The following is a 21597-nucleotide window of genomic DNA, read 5'->3' on the forward strand; positions in this document are numbered from 1 at the left end:
AGCTGAAAGAAAAGCTCCAGAGAAGGACTTTAAAATCCAACAGTTGTGAAATAAACAAGTCAAGTGGATTTTTCCCCCTCCACTTATAACCTCAACCCATAAATGGATGATATTACACTGCAGTGTGGCAAAAGTGTGTGGCAGCCGCTTTTGATGGAAACACCTTCAGTTATTTATTTAGTTATTTTAAATCATCCCCTTGTCATTTTGAAAGTAAGCAGCTTTGTACAGAAAATGTCTGTAAAATACATATAAATCTTTTTAAGTGAAACACACACATAGACCAAAGTCAAAATGATCCCATTCAAGAACACTACAGAATCAGGTTAGTAGGTCTTAACAAGCGGCTATATACACCTGTACTTGAATGGCTATTAACCTCTCTCTCTTCTAGTGGTGGGCGTGGTCTTCTAGGAATCCCAGGCAGGCACACGTCGTCCACTTGCAATCAACACGGCATTTAAACTCTTCACCACTACTCCTCACCAGGTTGTTAACCTGCTCATATGATAGCTTTCCCAGACCTTTAGTTTCTGATCGGTTTGCTCGAGTTAAATCTCACCTGTGTTCTCCTCTGCTCGAGACCTTTTGAAAAGTCTGCCTGAGACTCACCTGCTTACTTAAACTGCCCTCTCTCATTCCACTTGCTGGAAATATAACCTGTTTCATCGAGCCAAGTACGGCATTTCCACTGAGAGAAAGAGAGATAATGTGAATTTTTTAAATCCTCTCATAAAGAGTCAAATTTCATTAGTATTATAGGACTCCCATAGAGTCCCATAGTAATAATCACATATTACTGCAAAATCTGACCATCATATGAAAAAAAAAAGTAGTACAGGATTGTCACAGAAGTGGTACAGAGAGCTGAAGATGTGCGCTCATTTTTCAAAGTGAAATGGAGAGCTTCAAATCAGCTGCAGCAGTGCAGGAGTGCCCCTCAACACTTCAGCCATGATATACTGTCTGTGTGTTACTGCATTCATCCATGTCACATGATATCTGAGGCCGTGCACACTACTTCACAACTGTAAAGTAATGTTGAGACAACACAAAACAAGGATGAGAAATAAAAGCAGACTGGGGTTTTTTCTCTTCGAGAATTATTTGTCTTCTTGTTACCTTCTCTAACAGAGCATTTGGAGGTTTTACGGTGATGTGATTTATATGGGCTTGTGGCACATTAATGATGCCAGGGAGCCTTGCTTGCATCCATATTCATGAACAACTGTGTTTGAGGAGCTGCGGCGATGGAAGGAGGGACCACCATACGAGCGCCAAAAGTCTCCCAAGCAAAAAGTCTGGATGGTGGAGCTTCAGAGGCTCGTATGCCAGAAGGCATAGACACACCTGTCCAAGCAGGCAAGTCACATTCCCATAGAGAAGATCAATGATTACAAATGAGCAAAAAAGCAAGATGTAGAAAATTGGAGACGTTCAGTGTCCAAATGATCTGAAATAGTACTACTTAGACAACCATCAATAAGGACGGCTAGATAAAAGGCTGAAAAACAGTTCTTAAAAAACAGTACAGCACTGTAGTCCTATTTTAAGGCAGCCAAAAGCCTAGAATAAACTTTTCAAATCCTCAGATGGACTCATATAAACAAAGAATACCATCTATAAATGGTGCTCTAACTTGTCTGTGGCAGGATGTTCAGCCAATGTCTGTTTAATATTTAACGTACTGTCGATCGGGCAGTCAGTGGCACGTGCCTCCAGCTCCAGCAGCTCCACCTAATCAAAGCTGAATATGAAAACTCATGTTAACAGAGAAATGGCTCAGAGTGTTTGTTATGTCAGTTTAAATTAAGGTTAAATTATTTATTTTGCAGCTTTTTATATCTATTTATAATTAATTCAGGCTAAAAAAAATATGGCAGGTAGACTCACAGCTTTGGTTGATTTTATTAATCTAGATATGATGTGCATACAGCAGATAATCAGGGGTAATAATTCAGACATTGTGATGAAGAATGAGCTACCTATGTGGTCATATAACACATTTTGCTATTTCTTTGCTATTGCTTTATTCTCTACGCTTATGTGTGGGGGTCGTGTTGATTTAAAACCTCCATTCATTGTCTTCTATATCAATAGAGAAGATTTCACCTTCTATTAGCGATCATGATGTAATCAATGCACTGTGCCTTAAAACAGCTGACAGCTAATCATGAGGGCAGATTTTGCCATTCAAGTAACCAGAGGTAATTAAAGAGAAGGAAGAAATATCTTCTGAAGGTTGCTCATACCACAACAGAGGCAAAGCAGAGTGAACTGCATGCTTACTCCCACATGAGGCCTAATTTGCTCCCGAGAAAAATCAATATAACCATTTCATCTCGGTTGCTATGGAACAACATATAGTAAAACACAATGAACACTACCTTGTGGAAATTGGCACCAAAAATAATCTCGCGACTGCAGTTTTGAACAATGTTCTTCGTCTGGAAGAGAAAGAGGCTGAGCACTTTCAAGGACATTATGTTTTGTTTTATCCTCAGCGGATTTTCATCCAGTTTATTTCTTTTTTCTTAGAGAACTAAAGTTAAATTACTTTCTTGTACCACATTTCGAAATAAAACTTGTTGTAAAAACAATTCGTACTATATCACCGCTAACCAAACAGAATTAGTATGTATGATAGCAACAAAACAATTGTAAAACTGCTTTCTACTCTGATTTTAATTCCTCTGGGGATCTGCGTAACTGTACTATCTTCTATCTGGGGCTCTATATAGCAACACAATCATATAAAAAATAATTAGCAAGTCTTCCTGAAGAATAAAGGGTGTCAATAGATCTTCTGATTTTGAGAGATCATTATAAGCTATTCATCACTTCATAACAATTTATTTCGCTATAACAGTCACCCACGTATATCCTTCTACAATTTCACAAATGTATGTTTTCTCCAGGGTTTCTCACAAACTATCACTGTCATTCAAAGCCTGTACCCTGTGTCTGAACACTTCTGTTTACTGCTGCAATAGTGACGGTGTACTGATAGTGTGACAAGAGTGGGCTGCATGTGTGAAACTGATAGGTCAAGGAGGTTATTTAAAAGGAAACTATATCAATATATGTATCAGTTCAGGCAGCAGTGACAGTGTTGCTGGCGTGTATTTTCCATATTTGAAGCTTTGGATAAGAGTCGATGTCAGCATATACGGAGGACTCAGCTTAAAGATGGTCTGTAGAAAGCAGAAGAAAACTAGGAAACGTAGCACTGTGAACCTTTTATAAGCTATGTGCTTAGTATTTTATAGAGTTGTATTGGATTTAAATCAGCTGCTTCTGCCAACTCGAAAAGGTCTCAGCCACAAGCAAAGCACACCAAATTTTCTGTCACTTTTCTGAAGGGTCAGCCTAAGTATTCTTGCACGCAACACCCAATGAATTGCCTTTTTTTATTGCCATACTACAATAGGAAATTACAGTTAGCACTGACAGCATGCTAACAGAGCCACATTCAAAATGTAATGTGGGGAGACAATCGACAACTGTGGAAAGTTTCAGATAGATGTGAAACCAACAAGTAAGAATAGTACACTGGAAAAATAAGCATCATACTGGAAGTTTTTGGAAATAATAATGTACTTGCATGAAAACAATTCATGTGCATGTGAATTGTTTTAGTAGACCTTTACATGAGTATATATATGTATATGTATATATATATATATATATATATACACACACTGAGGTGCTGTAACTGAAATCTGTCAACTCCTTTAATCTTTATTAAACATTGGACAAAATTATTTCTATTTTTACACAAACCAGACACTAGAAGGAATGATTCAGTGTGTCAGTAATTCAGAGAACACATTATTTGCCCGCCTTCTTTTGGCTGTGAATGAATATGAGCTAAAGAAAAGAGAGACCGCACCGGTCTGCCAAACAACTCCAACAGGCAAACAGCAGGACATACGCACCCTGCCAGACAAGCCGCCATCAGAGCAACTGTTGCCGCGGCACAGAGCTGCCAGTCTATGTTTGATTAGTGTGCGCCTGGGATGTGATTGGCTACAGTATGAACGGTGTGGCAAAGAAAGGTCTTGCATTTTGTTTAATTAACCCTTTACTTGCACGTATTCCACTTTAGACACTGCAATGACTGACAGCCTCCTGTCATCAACTTGCACAATTCACACTCTAATGTGGGAGACAGAGAGGGAACACAAAGACATGTTTGGGTTGTCACCAGTATGGTGCCTCTGGAACCGTCTGACAAGACAATGCGCTCCATCTCCATGATTACAATGAATGGGCCCTCACTGCAATGGAAACACCTGAAGAAAAAAAGCCTCAGAGATATAATCATCATCTACATGTGTAAATGAAAACAGCCCACGTTAAAGGAGTGAGTGACTGCCAGGTGAAAGCATGATAAATAGAACATGGCTATGAGTGATTGAAATGAACCTGAATACTGGACCATGTCTTTTGATTACATTCTTTTAGTCAAGGCAGAATTGCAAAATGTGAATGTGATACAAAAAACTATCACACAGAGGAACACTAAAGCAAATGCCAAAAAATGACAAAGGGAGTGGGAGTACATTATACCAACATTTCTTCCTCTGAAACAAATAAAGTCCTCAGTATTTTTGTTTTTAAACTATGTTTTACTCGACATCATAAGGGTGTCGATACTGGATCCATTGCTTTTAACCTCCAAATGTCATGAAATTAGATTGTTTTTGATCTTATGAACACAACTGAGGTTACATTTGTACCTTTTGACCTCAAAAGTGCACTGTTTTTAAGGCTGGCACACAAAACCATAACTTGGTATTTGCACTTACAGCTAAGTGCACAAATCAAAGAGTATACACTGATAAGATTTTTAATTTACAATTGAAGGTTTGTAGCCAGAGAGCTTGAGTCAATGCAAGAAGAAGGCAGAAGGCATTCAGAGCTTTAAAAACAGAGGTCTTATTAAACAGCATATATAATAACTTGTGCCAGGCAGGGGCAGGAAATCCAATTTATCTTATCAGTACACTTCACAAATGCCTGAAGTATGTTTGCTTTTGCATTTTGTGAGTTACAGTTAATCTAGAACTGGATGGAGCATTTAATACACTTACAACTGAAATGTGCTGAGCTACGTGGCAAAAAGAAACAGTTCATACTGAACAAAATGTTTTGGGGTTTTTTGCAGAATGATGATGAGTATTACCTTCTGAATGTGTCTTGTTATTTCAGAACAATTTAGATGAGGAGAATTATAAATGTAAGCCCATTTATCTGTCTATTTCGTGCTAATCTTTGATTTATTAGCATGAAATAGATAAATAGATACTTAACACAGAACACAAAGATTACATTATGCCTGATCCATCTCTACAGGACTACATATCTTGGTGCGTAGATTGATGGCTTGACCCCTGATCATCACACAGAGCAGCGAGGTACTGGATTAAACTGACTAAACCTTACAGGATGAGCTTTTGCTTGCGTCCTTGGGTGATGTGGTGGCTCAGTGGAGTGAGGATCCACCCTGTAGCCCCGGTTCTGCTGTACACCAGATGGTTGCTACTGGGAGCCAGCTAAGAGCCTTCCTGGTGGCCACTCAGACTTAACACAGAGGGGGCTGTCTGTTATGAAGAAATGTCTTCAGACAGACTAATTAAAAAAGGTCTTTTTCGTCACGCCTTCCCATCTGTTAAGAGCACAACCTGATGGAATGGCTGTTTCTCTATGCAATTAACAACAATATCTCAGTGAGCTTTTTTTTTTTTAATCAAATACTTTCACCTCTTCTGTAGGAATAATGAAATGTTTTATGATCACTAATCTCCTGAGTGCAATTTGCAGGCTTATATGAGTCCTGAAACCTTAAAAAGAAAAACAGCAAACGCTTTGATAGGCATGTAAGTGATTAACCTCACTGTAGCGTGCTGCAACATGTCCAAAAAACATTGTAATCAATGATTTTATAATTTATTTTTTCTGCTTAACTGTGTATAACCTATTTCCCCCCAAATAATGAATATTCATTACACACTGACTCCTCACATCAGTATTCTGAAAGCATTTTAAAACAGTGTTTCCAAACAAAGCCTTTATGTAAATCACTGGTTATCTACAAGCAATCTGGACCATGAGACTACAAGACCACAGATAAAACAAGGTGAGTGCACGTGGTGGGGAGGAGTAGTTCTCCTTATCATGCTTTGACAAGGTCAGTGCATCATGTACTGCATGTACTGACCAACCATGATACGGGATAGACTGCTGAATGAATAACAAGCATGTAAAAAAGATATAATAAAAATATCTTATGCACCGTAGTCACATTTATTCACTCACTGCGCAAAGACAGAGAAAATTACCTGAGCAGGAACACATGTTTTTGCCAAAAAATATGAATTTTCCCACCCTGCTATCCCTACTTATTCCTCTCTACTTACTTTTTCAGACCGCATAATGAATAGGAAAAAAGCTGCCAGCTCACAGTCAGACCGCATCAGGTTATGTAGGTGTGACTGAGTATGCATCATCGCCGAAACACTCATTACCATTTCAGCTCACAGCCCGTTTGAACTCATTATTATCCAAACCAGGCAATTCGAATGCAGACTCAGGAAGTCCAGTGATAGTGACACAAGGTACCTTATTCACATTTCAATTTGTACCAATATGTTAAATTATTAGCCACACACTACACAACTTATAATGATGATGGCCTTTCGAGCCAGCCTAGCCCCGATGTTTGGCAAAATCACAGAGCAAATGTGTTTAACTCTGACTATAAAGTGAGAATTCATTTTCACACAACTGATTGCTTTTGTTAGATTTTCTCCCTTTAGCATCAACTAAGCTCAGTGCCAAATTACTGGATTTGTCTGGCCACCCATCCTGAAAAAATCTAGAGCATGGGGCGAAGCTTTCAGGATTCTTAAGGTTTCTGTCTCGGTGCAAAACTGCTCACACATGCAATCCATTTTAGGGATGGAGATGTCAATAGTTACGACTTCCCTGAAGCATGACCAGCGACTGTGTGAGGCTTACATCTTGCCCAGGCTCTGGTAATTTAAGGACGCCAGCTTGTTTTAATTACTGTGAATAAGTGGCAGCATGTGGTCAGGTTTATGGGTCTTCTTCAAAGAGCAGGCTTGGTTTAGGCAGACCAATCTGTGGAACTGCAGGGCTGTAAATCCAAAACTGAGCAACTACCCACACTAACAATGCCCTGGGCACATTCAGACAGCCTAACAGGGTTGCAGGGGGAGTGAGGGTTCAATAAGCCTGCTTTAGTAATAATCCACATTATTTCAGCAAACGTGAGGCCACCTAAAATGAAAAATACAGTTAGATTAAAATTAGAGTTTTTCCTTAATCTAAATGGAAGTGTCTTTTAAGGATTTAGGCTGACATTTAGGGGATTTAAACTTCTAAGTGTTGAAATAGTGAGAAAAAAAAACCCAATTACAAAATAGCTTCTGAAACAGTTTGACAGCAGAAACCGCTCTGAGTACTGAAGTCAAGATAACAGACCAAAGAAGACAGAAAGGAATATAAAATGGACTCAAATTTGAGTAGACTGGAATTGTGCTTGATGAAAAAATATCAAATAAAAATGTCAGTATATATTCTTCACAGGGTCAGTGCCAGGTTGGGGTGAAGGAGAGGGGGACTCTTGACTTCTCAGTGAACTCATTTTTATTCTCACACAACACCCAGCTCCCCTACTTATGATCAGAGCCCCGAGGCAAGTAGGCTGGGATATACGGGGCTGACTGTGCTCAGGGGCCATCAGACGTCTGCAGCAGCCTTGGCCAAATGTTTCCACTCAGACACACGCTTCCCAAGAGCAACAAGGTACAGAGCTGACAGGCTTTTGAGTGATTTGTCAGAAGGCTTTTACTTTCTGCCAAATCACTGCTGGCTAAAGAATAACTTGAGAATTTTTTAAAGGATACAGTTTCCTACATTTTATATGCCTCCATTGTGTGTGGCGCATTTGATGTGGTTCTTCCATACAGTGACCTTTACAAGATGTGGAAATGTGTCAAAACCTCACACATGGGTCATTCGCAGAATTTGATTATAAACACGGTGACCAGCTGCTCTTTGCCAGTCAGCTAAACCAACTCCTCGTGTGTTTGATCAAAACAGAATTAACAAGGGGGAGACAAGATGTTACTGCACAGCAGGGTCCAGTTTGGCTCTCCATCCACACAGCAACAGCATATTACTCAACAGGACTTCACACTGAGCCAAGGGTTCTCCTGATAGTAATTAATCGCTGTAGTCCTCCACGTTCTCTTTTTACCCCGCTCCATAATATTCAACATTTTGACAGTTGTATCGTGTAGCTGCTATTAATGTAGCTGCATTGAATCAGCAAGTCCATTTATGTCAATGTCTCTCATTTCACTCTTAGTTTTTCTTTTGCTCCAAACACATAAGCAAAGTGCAAACATGGAGATAAACGAGAGGAAAACTGAGCCAAATTACAAATTCATAATTTGTTTGGGAGGTAACAATAATGTCCTTGTAGAAAAAAAGAACACTGAGTTGGCTGCTGTGAGAACACACTTTGATCTGACATTAAGCATCTTGCTTCCTATTTAATTTAACCGGTTTTATGATCTGCTCAGGTACTCTCATCTCCAGGCTAATTAGACCTTTGCTGAAAATGATTTCAGTGCAGAGTCGGCTAAGTTACCTGTCAACAAAAGGGGGGAAATAATAGCGGACTGTAATCTTCAGGGAACAGTATAATGGACTTTTCCTTAATTTATAAGGATTTCATGAGAAAGAAGATGTTGAATATTATCAGGATTGCTACTTATAAATAGATGTTTCTATAAAGTCAATCTAGATTCACTGGAGCCACTTTATTGGTTACACCCCCTTCTGTCTTCAGATCTGCCTTCTGATCCTTTGTGCTACAAATTCTGTGCTTTGGTGATGTTACAATAATATCAATGCTTTCATTAGACGAGGACAATACAGTCTGTTGTGTGATTTTTTATTTTGTGGAAAAAAATCATTAGCAATGTGAATGTAAAAGTATATGGATCTATACTAGTAAATGGACTGGTTCTTATATAGTGCTTTTATACTCTGAATACGTCTGAGTAATATGAAAGCCCATTTCCGCCACTAAAATTAAAATATTTTTTTAAAAATCCGTAACTCAAAATTGAACGAGGTTATCAACCCGAAATTTTGAGAAAAGTAACTCGAAATTTCGAGTTGGCTCTGCCAATCATTAATCTATGTGACTGGCATTGTTTTCTTGTTATCCGGAAGGATATGGCTCAGAGGAATGTGCAACAAATTAGCGCTTTCGAGAGTACGTTTGCTGACAGTAACGCCATGTGATTCAGCTAATAACACAAGTCATTTGTGAAGCCAAGCTGAAAATACTCAGCAATTTGTGCCCTAATGACTGGCTGTAATACCGGTAGTTTAGCTGTAGCATTTGTACCTGAGGGCTTCAGCTTCCGGGTAACAAGGAAATGACGTCATTCACATAGATTACTGCTCGGCAGCGCTGATTTGAAATTTCGAGTTACTTTTCTCAAAATTTCGAGTTACGGATACTTTTTTTTTTGTGGCGGAAACGGGCTTCCATAGAGTAACAACTTGCTCATTCACTAAAGCACTTTTTTCTACACGCATTCATTTTAAAAGAGAAGATGCTGAATAAACAAACATAAAACAAAAGGGCAAGTGTGCCATGTCTAGTTTTGTAATCCTGTGGCAAAGGTTTCTCCTGGTTAGTTGCTGTTTTAAGCTACCACTGTAGTAAAGGTATTTATTTGGAATTTTGTGAAAATAATTGTAGAATAAATAGTATTAAACACATGAAAGGGTGAAAAAAGTCAACTCCGAATCATCGGTAGGAAGGAACATTTTATTCACAAGTACTGTAAAAGTAAAACACAAGCTGCCATATTGTACATTTATACACAGGGTCTGAAAATCCTATACAAAAAGAAAGGTATTAGAAAATATGGGTTTTGATATGAAATATGACCTTACATATAATAATTTCTTGGAAAAAAGGTCTTGGTTTGGTAATAGTTCTTTAATTCATGAGCATAACCCCACATTAGTGAACACACAGAAATTATTGTAAAAAATTAGAATGGTAAAAAATGGAGTAGAAATCATTCTTAAAAGTGATTAAAAATCTCATGCAGCATCTTCAGAGAGGGCCTGAGATAGTCCATCTTTGTAAAACAAAGAAAACAAAGTCGTATTTGTCATAGATATAGAAGTCAAACACAGCAAGATACGTCAAAGCCAGTCTGTTTTTCTCAACAATCATTTTCACCAATCATCTTTTTTGTCTCCGTGTCAGCTGTTTGATTCATAAGCACATTCTGGCAGCCATGAAGAGCTGATGCCATGATTGATTTTGCTAAATAATGCCGCAATCTTTTGCTTTTCACTGTATCGTTTCATGGAGAAATTCTGGAGTCTTCGTTTGAGACATTAGATCAACGTCAATAATTAGTAGATTAGTAGAGTAGGGACAAAAGAGAACAAACTAGGTGGTTGCCCTTACTCGGTAATGAGGTTCTTATTGTAGTTGCAGTAAATGTATTGGAATGCATAGAGCTGAGGCTTGGTAGCACTTAAAAAAGAAGTAGTGTCTAACAGACTGGCTGACTTGTGCTCATCAGTGCTCCTTTTTATTTTACAGTATATAAAAAGCCCCCAGTCAAAGCCCATTTAGAGAAATAGTGGGCTCACTGATGGGCACCGGTAGAAGTGTAACCAGTCATCATATGATCATTGTAGGTGAGTGGAGGGAAGGTTACGTTGCATGACCACATACTGAGGCACCAGAAAGAATGGCTGAATCAAGAACAATCACTTATCGTCCATCACAGTGCCCCTCTGATTGATATGTTTTGGCTTAAACTTTTATTTTAGTGAGATAAACACGGGCAAGCACAGTTTGAATAAACTCTCCTTCCCACAACAAAACTGCTGCTCTACCTAAGTGCATCCACTGAGACCCATTTTGAACAAGGCAACTGGAGGAGAAAAAAAAACATTCACTCTACCCTGCAAGCAGCTTTCACAGGACAGCTGGCAGGAGATGAGTGATGACAGCAAATACAGTCCTTGATGAAATAACATAGTCCAGTTTGAAAATTTAGAAAACTACAGAACCAGAGAGTTAACATAAGGCGCAGGAGGCTGAATGATCATGGATAAAATGCTGACTGAGGTTTGAAACGAGAGAAAAGGCAGTCTGGGAGAGCAATAACATTAGCTTATTGCTTTTTTCTTTTTACTTTATTTTTCCCCATAAAAAGGACATTTGTACACATCACATATTCATTTAATACACTATACAATGGAATATAAAATATTTTTCTTAAAAGCAATATGTTCAGGGAGTAGGTAAGCTTAAGATACCTGCGCCATAGGAAAAATAACGACTCGAAACAAAACAATAAAAAAGGCACTTCCAGGTGTTGTTCATTGACTCTTGAGTAGGTGATGGCCACTGCTTTGCCATAGAGGCAACAGCGTTTGTGCTCATGTGTCATTCCTCTGCCGTGTCCTGGTAATGAGGCACTGTAGCTAGGTGGTCAAGATTTCCTCTGTTTACATGTTAAGATCCACTCTCATCTCACTTCCGTCTTTTGCTCTTCTTCCCAGGGACTTCTACACACTGACTGCTACATTTCATCGTTCTTTTTCTTCTCACTTCCATTTCCTTTCCTTTCCCGCTCCTACTTACTTTTGTCCTCAGACTTCGACTTCACGTAGCCCCTCCTGAGTGCCAGGTGTTGACATGCTGATGTCAAAGCACGTCACCATCATGACACGGGCCTTGCACAGGTTGACGCAGAACTCCAGCTCCTCTGTGGCCTGTGTCAAGGCCTCCAGATACTCTGGAGATTCTTTATCCAAATTCTGGTCCACCTCAACTGTTGGAATGAGGAAAGCAGGATTTAGTTACATTGTCTGCTACCAAAGTTTATTTGTCATCTTACTCTCAAAGGAAGTGACTTACACTCTCCTATCCACTTGCTGGGGTCCATCATCAGTCGGGCCTTCGTGTCTTCCAGCTCCTCCAATAACACTTGATGCTTTGCCCTCACTTCCTTCACTTGCTGTTGCCTTCTCTCAAGCATCTTCAGCTTACTGTTAAAATACAGCAGGCCCTGAGGGGAAAAAGACAGATTATACTGATTTAAGTAACTATCAAAAATGCAGTTAAAAAGTTCAAACGGTTGCATTACATAAAAAAGAGAAGCTATCAGTAAACTTCATTGATAAATGTGAAATAAAGTCAAACAGATAATATACTGCTTGTATGTCACATTTGGCTCGCTGGTAATACAGTCTGTGCTGCTTTTAATTAAACATCAGTTTCTCTGAAAAACGAGCTCACCTTGTCAACGTCTTGGAATGGTTGCTGAACACGGGATTGGAAAAAAACCAATAAAACAAGTTAGTGTGTTGGACAAGACAGAGTGTTATATATTAAAACATATTCTGTTTGCAATGGATTTTAACTGGAATTTTGTAATAGGTGCAAAAAACAGTAAAAGAACTAAATTGACATTGATGATGAGGAGAAAAGTAAATCAGACTACCTCCTGTCATTGATTTCATATGTATAAGTTTAAAAATATCCCCCTCCAGCTGCACTTCATGGAAACAGTTAATGACCCAGGAGGAGTCAGCAATGCAGACAGTGATGACTGCTGTCATTGAGCTGATTTGGGTCGGTGTCAGGTGTCCTCGCAATCATCGCACATTCTCTGACCAATCTCTTCACCGCAGTCTTCTTTTTCATTTTTACACCCCACCGTATCACCATCACATTCAGCAGTGAGGCGAGTAATCAGTCATACTCAGACCAATTAACCCTCATTGGTAATTGCCTACTGAACTCTTGACATTCCCAAGGAGTGCTGCCAAAATACCAAGCACTGGGAATCTGGAGACGCAGACATTTTAACTCCAGGATTTGCCACAGAGCTGGCTGAAGGTCAGACGTCTGGGACATATTATTCCTGTCCTGTTCTTTAAAAAGAAGCTGGGGAGAAGGGAGCTAAGAAATTCCCACACTGCAAGTCAGTGTGATTGTATCTTAATGTATGGCATTGATGTTGCAGATGCAAAATGCTGCTAAGGCTTAGCAAGTGGGATTTACACGGCATCAACCCAGACTTCACTTTACCCAAAACAGGGTTCAGAAAGATGAACCACTAAACCAGCAAAACAAGCCAGCTGTGACCTGTGTCTGCTCACCTCTGCGGTTTCCTCCTGACGGCGCCTTTGGAGCCGTTCCACATCGTCGATCTCATACACCTTGATCTCAAAGGGTTCCTTCAGTGGTCCAGACATAGGAGGCAAGTCCACCCACTGACCTGCTGTGCTCACCTTCTTCCCCAGAGATGCTGTGTCTGGCAGGGGTGCTGGGATTAGCCGTCTTCTTTGGAAGCCTAAAGCACCAGGCAGACAGGCACCAATTAGATTGCTAACATACAACAGCAGCATTTGCTAGGATCTATAGAAAAAAATATATAAATCCCACTCTGAGATATAAAGTGATGCAAGGCTTTACAGTGGTTGGTTGAGCTGTGGCGACTGCATACTTATAAGAGTTTCATGAGATATGTGGATTCAAAAGGTTGGTTTATCCTACATGAATTGAAACAGTTATACACGAGACAATGGCCTACATAAAAATCCCCATGTTCAACTCTTATTTGATCAATACACACATCAAAGATGCCTTGTCTGAAACATTCATTAACGTTTTTCGCATTTACTCTACGTATGAATTATGCATGCTGCTGATTCAGAAGGAAACAAAATCCGATGAAATGCCCATTTGTGGTTGTAATAACAATGGATCCACAAATTTATGGTTGATTTCCTCTGAGACAGCACATATTTATTACTCGGGTGTGTGCCACGAAATGTATATCACAATATTTGTGAATATTACCCATTTCTAGATTACTTGTAAAACCCCGAAATCCCAAATTAGTTTCTCACCATTTGCTCTCTTCTTGGGATACTTGGAGCTCTTTGCTCTCCCTGAAGATGAGAAGCCGCTCTCGCTCATAGAGTCGTGGGCAGAGGAAGCGCTGCCTGTGGCTTCACTGTCACGGATCATGCTTTCATATCCGCTGCTGCCACCGCTGTGGTAGAACAGAGCTGTGCGTCCCATCGCCGGAGGTAGCTCCCCGCTCAACACGCTGCTGTTGTCACTGCCGTGGCCACTGCTGTAGCGCTGAGGTCGCCTGGGTGCTGTGATTTTACTGTATGGAGAAGGCAGCATGGCTACTGGGGATTTGTCATCACTCACATTCACCCCGCTGTCATTCCCACTGTCTGAGTCTGCTGAAGCTTTCACGTGTTTTCCTGATATGTTGCCTGTTGCCAGTTCACTCACACGGCTATTTGCAGCTCTAATGGCCTGCTTTGTGCCCATGATAGTGCCTCTTCCAGGCTTGCTGGTGACTGCAGCGGTGGTCCGAGGAGCCGATGTCCGTCCAGAAGGAGGGAGGTTGGCATTAGTGTTTCTGGTAGATGGGGCGGCCAAAGACTTTGTGGAGGAGCTTAAGCCCTTGGAGCTGTTGGCTGATAGTGAACGTGCCTTAGAACCATTAACAGCTCCCAATGACCTAGGATTTACAGAAGCTTTTACCTGTCCAGGTTTGCTGACATTTCCTCCACTTGGGGAGGATGGACAGGAAGCAATAGGAGCGCTGGATGAATTGGGAATACCGAATCGCGAAATGGACTTGCTTGATTTGCTACTACTGCTGCCAAGACTTGCCCCGCTGTTCTCTCTACTAAGCGCAGCTCTGGAACCTGATAAGGACAGACTTTCACACCTTTCCAGTGATATCTGACTGCCATAGTGCTGCCCAGCCTCTCCTCTAGGCCCTTTGGCCTTCAAACTGGAGGTAACTTTGGCCGTGTTGAGGCTGGAGGTTTTGAAACTGTCTACTCTGTGGCATACCTCAAGCTCATCTTCTGATACAGCCGCCCTCGCTCCATAGGTCCTTCCTGCCTCCCCATATGCTGTCTTTAAGGCACTTTGGGGCAGCAGTGTCTTCGTTTTATGGTCAAGACTGGATTTTCTCACTGGAGGAGGAGGAGGCATGGTGCAGTCGGGTTTAGCGGAATTGCTCGCTTTCTGTGAGTTGGCCTTGTTTTTCCCCAGAGAGGAAAATTTAAGGCTTGTGGCAGATGCAACAATATCTTGGCTTCCCTTGTAGTCCGTGGTGGAATGAATGACGGGCACTGTTCCCAGGGTGGTGGCACCTCGTCTCAGCTGAGGCATTTTGCTGGGTGGATTCCTGCTGGCTGATTTCTCACAGCCATCAACCACCCTTTGGGCTGAGGTAGACCCCTGCACATTGGGAGAGCGAGGTACACTGTTGGTGTTGCTGGACGTTTTGCTGGAAGGGATGCCACTGGGGGGATTTCTGAGAAATTTGCTGGTATTGCTGGAGTCAGAAAATTGAGGTTCAGAGTGGTTGTCAATGCACTTCCAAGGATCTTCCTGTTTAACCTCTTGCCTTAGTGGCTCTCTACTGCTGCTGCTGCTACTGCTGCTGCTATGAGAGATAGATGAGGTAGGTTTAATCTTCCTGGGAAGACTGGAGTGGACTATAGTTGGGCCCTGTGGGGAGGAGCTAAGCGAGTGAGCTTTAGTTATTTTAGATGTAAATTTTAGGGAGCCTTTTGCTGATTCTGGTGATGGGGGGCACTTTGTCAGTGACAGCTTGCTTGAGGCGGCGCTATCACTGTCTAGTTCAGAAAAACTAAATCCGCTGTCATTTAGGGAGTTCTTGGCATTTCTAGGCGAGGAGACACAATTAAACATATCCAGGGAGTCAAAGTAAACGGTGGCCTCTGGGCCCATGTGTTTGGCCTGTGGAAGGAAGACGTCTGTGGAATGAGCCCCTTCGCTTTCCAAGGTGCAGACACTAACCTCACTCAGCCAAGAACTGATAGATGAACCTCTGCTGTCTATACACGCCATTCCTCCCTCCTGAGGGGCTGTGACCACTGAAATGTTCACCTCTGACCCTCCAGCGGCTGATGTGTAGGCATCGAATTCATCATTGATGCTACTGATGATGCTGACAGGTCGAGAACCAGAGGCCAGGGCCTGAAGAGAGCAGTCACTGTTAAAGCTAATAATGCTCGATGGCCGGCCTTGATCTACTATACTGCCTATAGATAGCTCCTCCACCACAGTGAACACCAGCTCATCCTCTCCGTTCAGCTCCACAGGCTGCTGCAGGGTGACGGTCGCTCTAAGGATGTCCCGGTCCAGACATCTTTCCCTCAACGTCGAGCGTACCTGGCACACCTCCACCGGAGCTCTAAGTAAAGGCGAAGTGCACGGATCCCTTCTTTTCGCAGCTTGGTGGCTCATTCCAACAGGTGGCATTCTGGTGCTTGATCTTTCCTCATTGTCAGTATTTTCTCTCTGCTGTGAAGGAGGCGGGGCTGGCTTTGGCAAGGATTTCTTGCTGGAGTAAATCTTCTCTCTCACCACAGGTTCAGTAGGTGGGGCAGCGGCAGGTGCCAGTTTGTTTGCACTAACCTTGTTTTCTGAAACCAAGGCCTTCTCACCATCAGCCCTGGTCCTGCAAACATTTTGAACACTCTCTGATGGTACCCTTTCCACAGGCATGCATTGCCTCTTGGCACTGTCAACTTTAGATTTGGCACTGGGACTGCAAGATGGCTGCGGGGGGACCGATTTAGGAGATTGTTTGGGTGAGATACCCTCTTGGTTGTAAGAAATATTTGCTACAGTCTTTGGTGAAACAGAGCTTTGGCTCTCTTTAGATTTGTCCATCTTGGGGCTAGCCTGGGATCGTTTTCCCTCTCCAACGAAAGCAGTAGGTTCTTCACTGCCGTCTATGCACTCAAGCCTCTCTTGCAGTTCAGCAAATGTGTTGCATTTAAAGAAATGGTCTCTGTCCAGAGGGCCCTCTTTTGCAGACTTCTTCTTGTTCAGAGAAGGGATAATTGGAACAAAGGCAGGTGGGCCTTCATTGTCACTAAGCTCCCTGTCTGAGATTGCAGTTCCCCCAGGGCCCACATAAATAACAGTATCACAAGACTGCTCACTACTAGAGGAGTATTCTGGGTCACTGAGCAAACAGGGCAGGTCTGGGTCCAGGGCTACTGTTCGAGGGTGAAAAGGCCTGAGGTGGGGGGGCCTCCGGATCCTCCCTTCCTCACACGAGCTTTCACCTCCAGATGAACTAGATGCATACTGCAAAACCAAGTTAGAACAGAGTAGAGATCTGTAAATGATCTCACAAAATGATAAAAGGAAAATTAACATAATAGACTTTGCAATTTACAAAATCACTTTAATTCTTATAATTTAGAGCAGATTCATATCTTACTAGTTTGCAGCAAAATCCATTTCAGAGCATATTTTAATTCCTATAATATTACCGGTCAATATTTATCTAGAGGTTAAAAGTGCACATCAATAGCCCCACAGAAACTAATGTCAATAATGCAAATTGTTGTCTGCGGCCTGCATCATAATTATAATGGGGACTAAATAAATACATGCTGTCATTTCACCTAATTATCTGGAGCATATATTTCCCTAATCTAAGGGAATACATCACACACTTCCTTAGGCGGTGGTATTGATTACATGATTATGTGCTGAGGAGCTGAGAGAAACTAGCTCTGACTTACTGCACTAATAATATTTCATTTGTGGGAGCATTAACACATTCATTTGCGAAATAGCTCCAAAATTACACGAGGAAGACAAATTTAAGGACTTTAATAATGCTGTGATTTATGATGAAGGTAATTAAAGTTACGCATGAACATTAGGAATGTAATTGCTACAATAGCAACACTTAATGATGAAATAATGTTTAATAATAACGATTACTCTTCATTTATCATTTATAAACAATGAGCAACATTAAATGGAGCTTTATTAAGATTTATAAGGATTATAATAAGTTCTTAAATTATACAAATGCATCGTTAGTGGTGTCACTGGAATTTCATATTGCTTGTTCATCGGTTTATCAGTGTGTTACTGCACATGTTTACATGCCGTACCTTAGATTTCTTCTTTCTCATTCGGTGGATCCGGGATGCCAGCTGGATAGTGGTGAGCGAGTCAGCATAGTTGGCTGGGGAATCTGAGATGTGGGCAATCATAGTTGTTCTGCAGTTGATGTTGCCAAGGGACTCCCTCAGCAGCATTGTCAGTTTGCTGTCTCTACAGGGAGCATTTACATTGTTATTAGCAAACAGCCCAGTAATATTTTACTGGGGCAGGCACGTTAAATCCTCCGAGCTGAAAAACACTCCCAAATGACAAGTCATTAATCTTTTCATACTTGAGTAACTACAATATAATCTTGTGCAACCCCAGTGAAAGCTGTTGTGCAGCTAACTAAACAAACTGAACAGTCGCACAGAAAAACCTGCAAGGTTGACAACACATGCGGTGACTTGCCTGAAACAATTAACATATAGATACAGTTTCTTGGAAGCTAAAACGCAGCCGACTCTAAAACCTCATGTTGGTGTTCTCACCTGTAGGGTACATGCTTCGCTCCATTTGTTAAAGCCATTATGACGTTTCCCAGTGCATTCAGGGAAAGACACAAGCCTCCTCCTCCATCTCTGCTTTTACTCAGGACCTTTTCGCAGCTCCCCAAGTCAATAAGGTGCAGCCTGCTTCGTCCACCCGACACTGCCAACGGCAGAAGAAGAACCAGGTGAGCAAAACAGACACTCCCTATGTGGAGTAAGTTGCCTGTACAAAGTGCCCTGATGACAGGAGTGGCATAGCTGTGTTTGAGCTGTCTGGATTATTTATGAGTAAGACTGCAGCCAGACTGCTAAACCTCCACCAGATGTGTAACTCATGGCAACAAGGAGTCTCCTTTGGTGAGACACGTAAAACGAGAGAATCTACTGACAATTAGAAACACAGTCCCCCATCGAATAATTTAAAAATGCAGACAGGGCGAATGCCAGCGTCTGTCCTTGTAAATCACAGAGCTACACATTATCCTGTTGGTGATTGATGTTGTTCATAAACCAGCAGGCTTTACTTACTCTTAACCACAATGTATTACAAGCATGCAAATACATTTCTGTTTTGCAGAGACCAGAATGAATTCATCAAACGCAAAAAAGAGCCTGCGATTTTCCATTAAAAGCTAAAGTGCGATCAAATCCACTTAGCCATCTAAAGAGCTTATGTTTTTAAAAAAAACCCAACAACAATTAGTGATAACTAAATGGAGGCGCCTTTTAATCTAGATTATCTTGTATTTTAGTACTTTTTAGAGCAAGTGTGGACTTCATTCACTAATCTGGCTGCTTGCGCATGGTTCACTCTATAATTTTCTACTATAAATTTGAAGGGACAACTTTCTGGTCCTATGCTGCAGGGCAGTAGTAATGCAATAATACTAACTTCCCCCTTTTCCAGTCTTCTCCATGCGGTACTGGTAAATGTGCAGTGTGAACAGCATGTGGGAGTTCCGTCGCTCGTCCTCATCAACATTCGGTCTGCTGGTGCTCCGGGCAGCAATGGCTGCATCCAAGAAGAAGGCGGCTTTCTCAGCAGTTGGGGCACGAAGCTCACTCTGGTTTTGAAGCTGAAGGGCGGGAAAGGAAAACCAGAGAATAAGGTCAGGGTATCCGAAAAAGGACTGATGTTTAAAAGAAAGAGAGACAGAGAGAAACGAGAAAGAGAAGGTAACCAGTTAATTGGACTCTGCCACACAATTCTTGCCCATTAGATTGGGTCTCAGGGGCTATTAAAACAGCAGATATGCACACAGTGGGAGGAGGATTAGGAGAGGTAATAGTGGAGCAGGAGGCAGGGGCTCTTCACCTCAACATGATGTGATGATGGCAGTGGTGGGATACAGAAGGAAAGGAAGGAGGAGGCAGAAGAGAGAAGGCACACATAGCTGCTGAAGGAAAGCGCAAGAGGGAGATTCATAGTACTGCACACCCTTTGAAGTTAGAGTCCATGCATATCCCCCAAAAACAACATCTGACAGCAACACCTGTGAGAGCCTTCAAACATACAGTCACAACCCCCCTCTGCTATTCCCACTCCCACCACACACACACACACCCAGTAATACTTCTATGGCATTATAGAGGGCTGACACTAATACATCAGTAATAGATTCTGACGGATGCTGACAGAAGAGTCAATACAAAGGTAAGAAGAAAGCCATCAATACCACAGAAGGGTTGGGTAGAAAATATAAAGCAAGGGTTTTAAGAGCAGGTAGGGTAGGAAGTCACGGGAGATAAAAACACACACACATATATATACACACATTGCACTCGAAGAACTTTAAACATCTTTGAGGGGAAAAAAAGAGCTAGAGCCTAGACAGTAAAAGATCAATACTCAGTCAGACTAATATTTTATAACCCACAGAGAGAATGAAAGGATCAGTGAACAAAGAAAAAGTGGAGAGATGGAACACTTCTCACCTGAGTGCCACAGATGGGATCCTCTCTCAGGTGGATTCCCGGGGATTGGCCTTCCTGCAGGCTGCCGGACGACACCTCAGACAGCAAGTCCTTTAGCTCCTCATCTTTTCCAAAGATTTCCACTGCAGACACGCGGACTGAGAAGCGCGTGCCCGTCTTCTCCTTGCGCTCGTTGATGAGCTTGAAGAGCCAAGAAATGGCACAGGGCACAATGCCTAGGCTTTGAGTGGAGCTGTCTTTGCCAATCATGGTGTATGTCTTGCCTGAGGATGTAAGAAAGGAGGGGGGGGGGATAAAAATATTGCCTTGTGTGTGGAAGCCGGCTGCACTCACTATATGTTCAAAATAAAATTGCTTCTTTTATCAACCTGTCTGAAATAGGCCTGAAGTTCACAAAGAAATAGGCACTGGCATTGGATATTTTCTGAAGGGTTATTCTGCTAAACAAATGGTGCTGAAAAAAAATTAATAATGGCAGATGTGAAGGATTTGAGGTAATATTTGGAAAGGCAAAAATAAAATAATAATAACTTTTTTCTTTTAAATCAAATGCTAATCCAGGGACCTGTTCCAGACACAGTCATTCTGCACAGAATTACAGAAACTGGAAACAGCTGCATGAGAAAAGCAGGCCCTTCAGCCTAAGAACACTGGCCAGGCCAATTACTAAGATTTTAATTACAGACTGAGCCCTGAAGCCTGAATGCAGCACTTTACCCCTCACCCCCACACCAGACTCACTATCCATTCCTTTTCCTTCAATCACCCATTCCTTGACTCACCCCAGTGCACCGCTAAGCCAATTGTGGACATCAAGTGTAGCTAACAAAGAGCAATGAGAGTTTTCTTTGGCTAACAAAGGCACTTCTCTAATCTGTTGCCAGTGGAGAAGCTTACCGAGCTTTACTTGGCCAAAGCAGAAGATGCAGCCGTCTGCACCATTCACCACAGACTGGATGACCTCAGCTACTGTCCCTGAGCACACCTCAGCCTGTGGAAAAACACAAAGAGACAGGCCCTTCACAGTCAGTTTGCAATTCGAGGAACACTGTAAAACAGGCACAGTGAGCATTTGGCATTGCTTACACCAATTCATGT

The 21597-nt window shown here is 41.7% G+C and overlaps 1 protein-coding gene across 3 annotated transcripts in view; it reads right to left on the reverse strand.

Annotated features, from left to right (window-relative positions):
- Positions 1-9867: 9867 nt before the first annotated feature.
- Positions 9868-21597, reverse strand: part of kif26ab (kinesin family member 26Ab) — a 68113-nt gene continuing 56383 nt past the window's right edge. For all 3 annotated transcript variants that reach the window (XM_085257296.1, XM_085257294.1, XM_085257295.1), the window contains 10 exons: positions 21397-21490; positions 20500-20762; positions 19457-19640; positions 18565-18724; positions 18082-18244; positions 14005-17257; positions 13252-13445; positions 12386-12409; positions 12005-12155; positions 9868-11918 (listed from right to left, as the gene is read on the reverse strand). In XM_085257296.1, coding sequence (XP_085113422.1) covers positions 11737-11918; positions 12005-12155; positions 12386-12409; positions 13252-13445; positions 14005-17257; positions 18082-18244; positions 18565-18724; positions 19457-19640; positions 20500-20762; positions 21397-21490 — 4668 coding nt within the window. In that variant the 3' untranslated portion in view covers positions 9868-11736. The remainder of the gene's footprint in view (positions 11919-12004; positions 12156-12385; positions 12410-13251; positions 13446-14004; positions 17258-18081; positions 18245-18564; positions 18725-19456; positions 19641-20499; positions 20763-21396; positions 21491-21597) is intronic.

This window comes from Mchenga conophoros, linkage group LG19 (genome assembly GCF_057382185.1).
Source record: "Mchenga conophoros isolate Kocher_MC1m ecotype Shallow Benthic linkage group LG19, M_conophoros_male_GT1.1, whole genome shotgun sequence".
Taxonomy (NCBI): Eukaryota; Metazoa; Chordata; class Actinopteri; order Cichliformes; family Cichlidae; genus Mchenga; species Mchenga conophoros.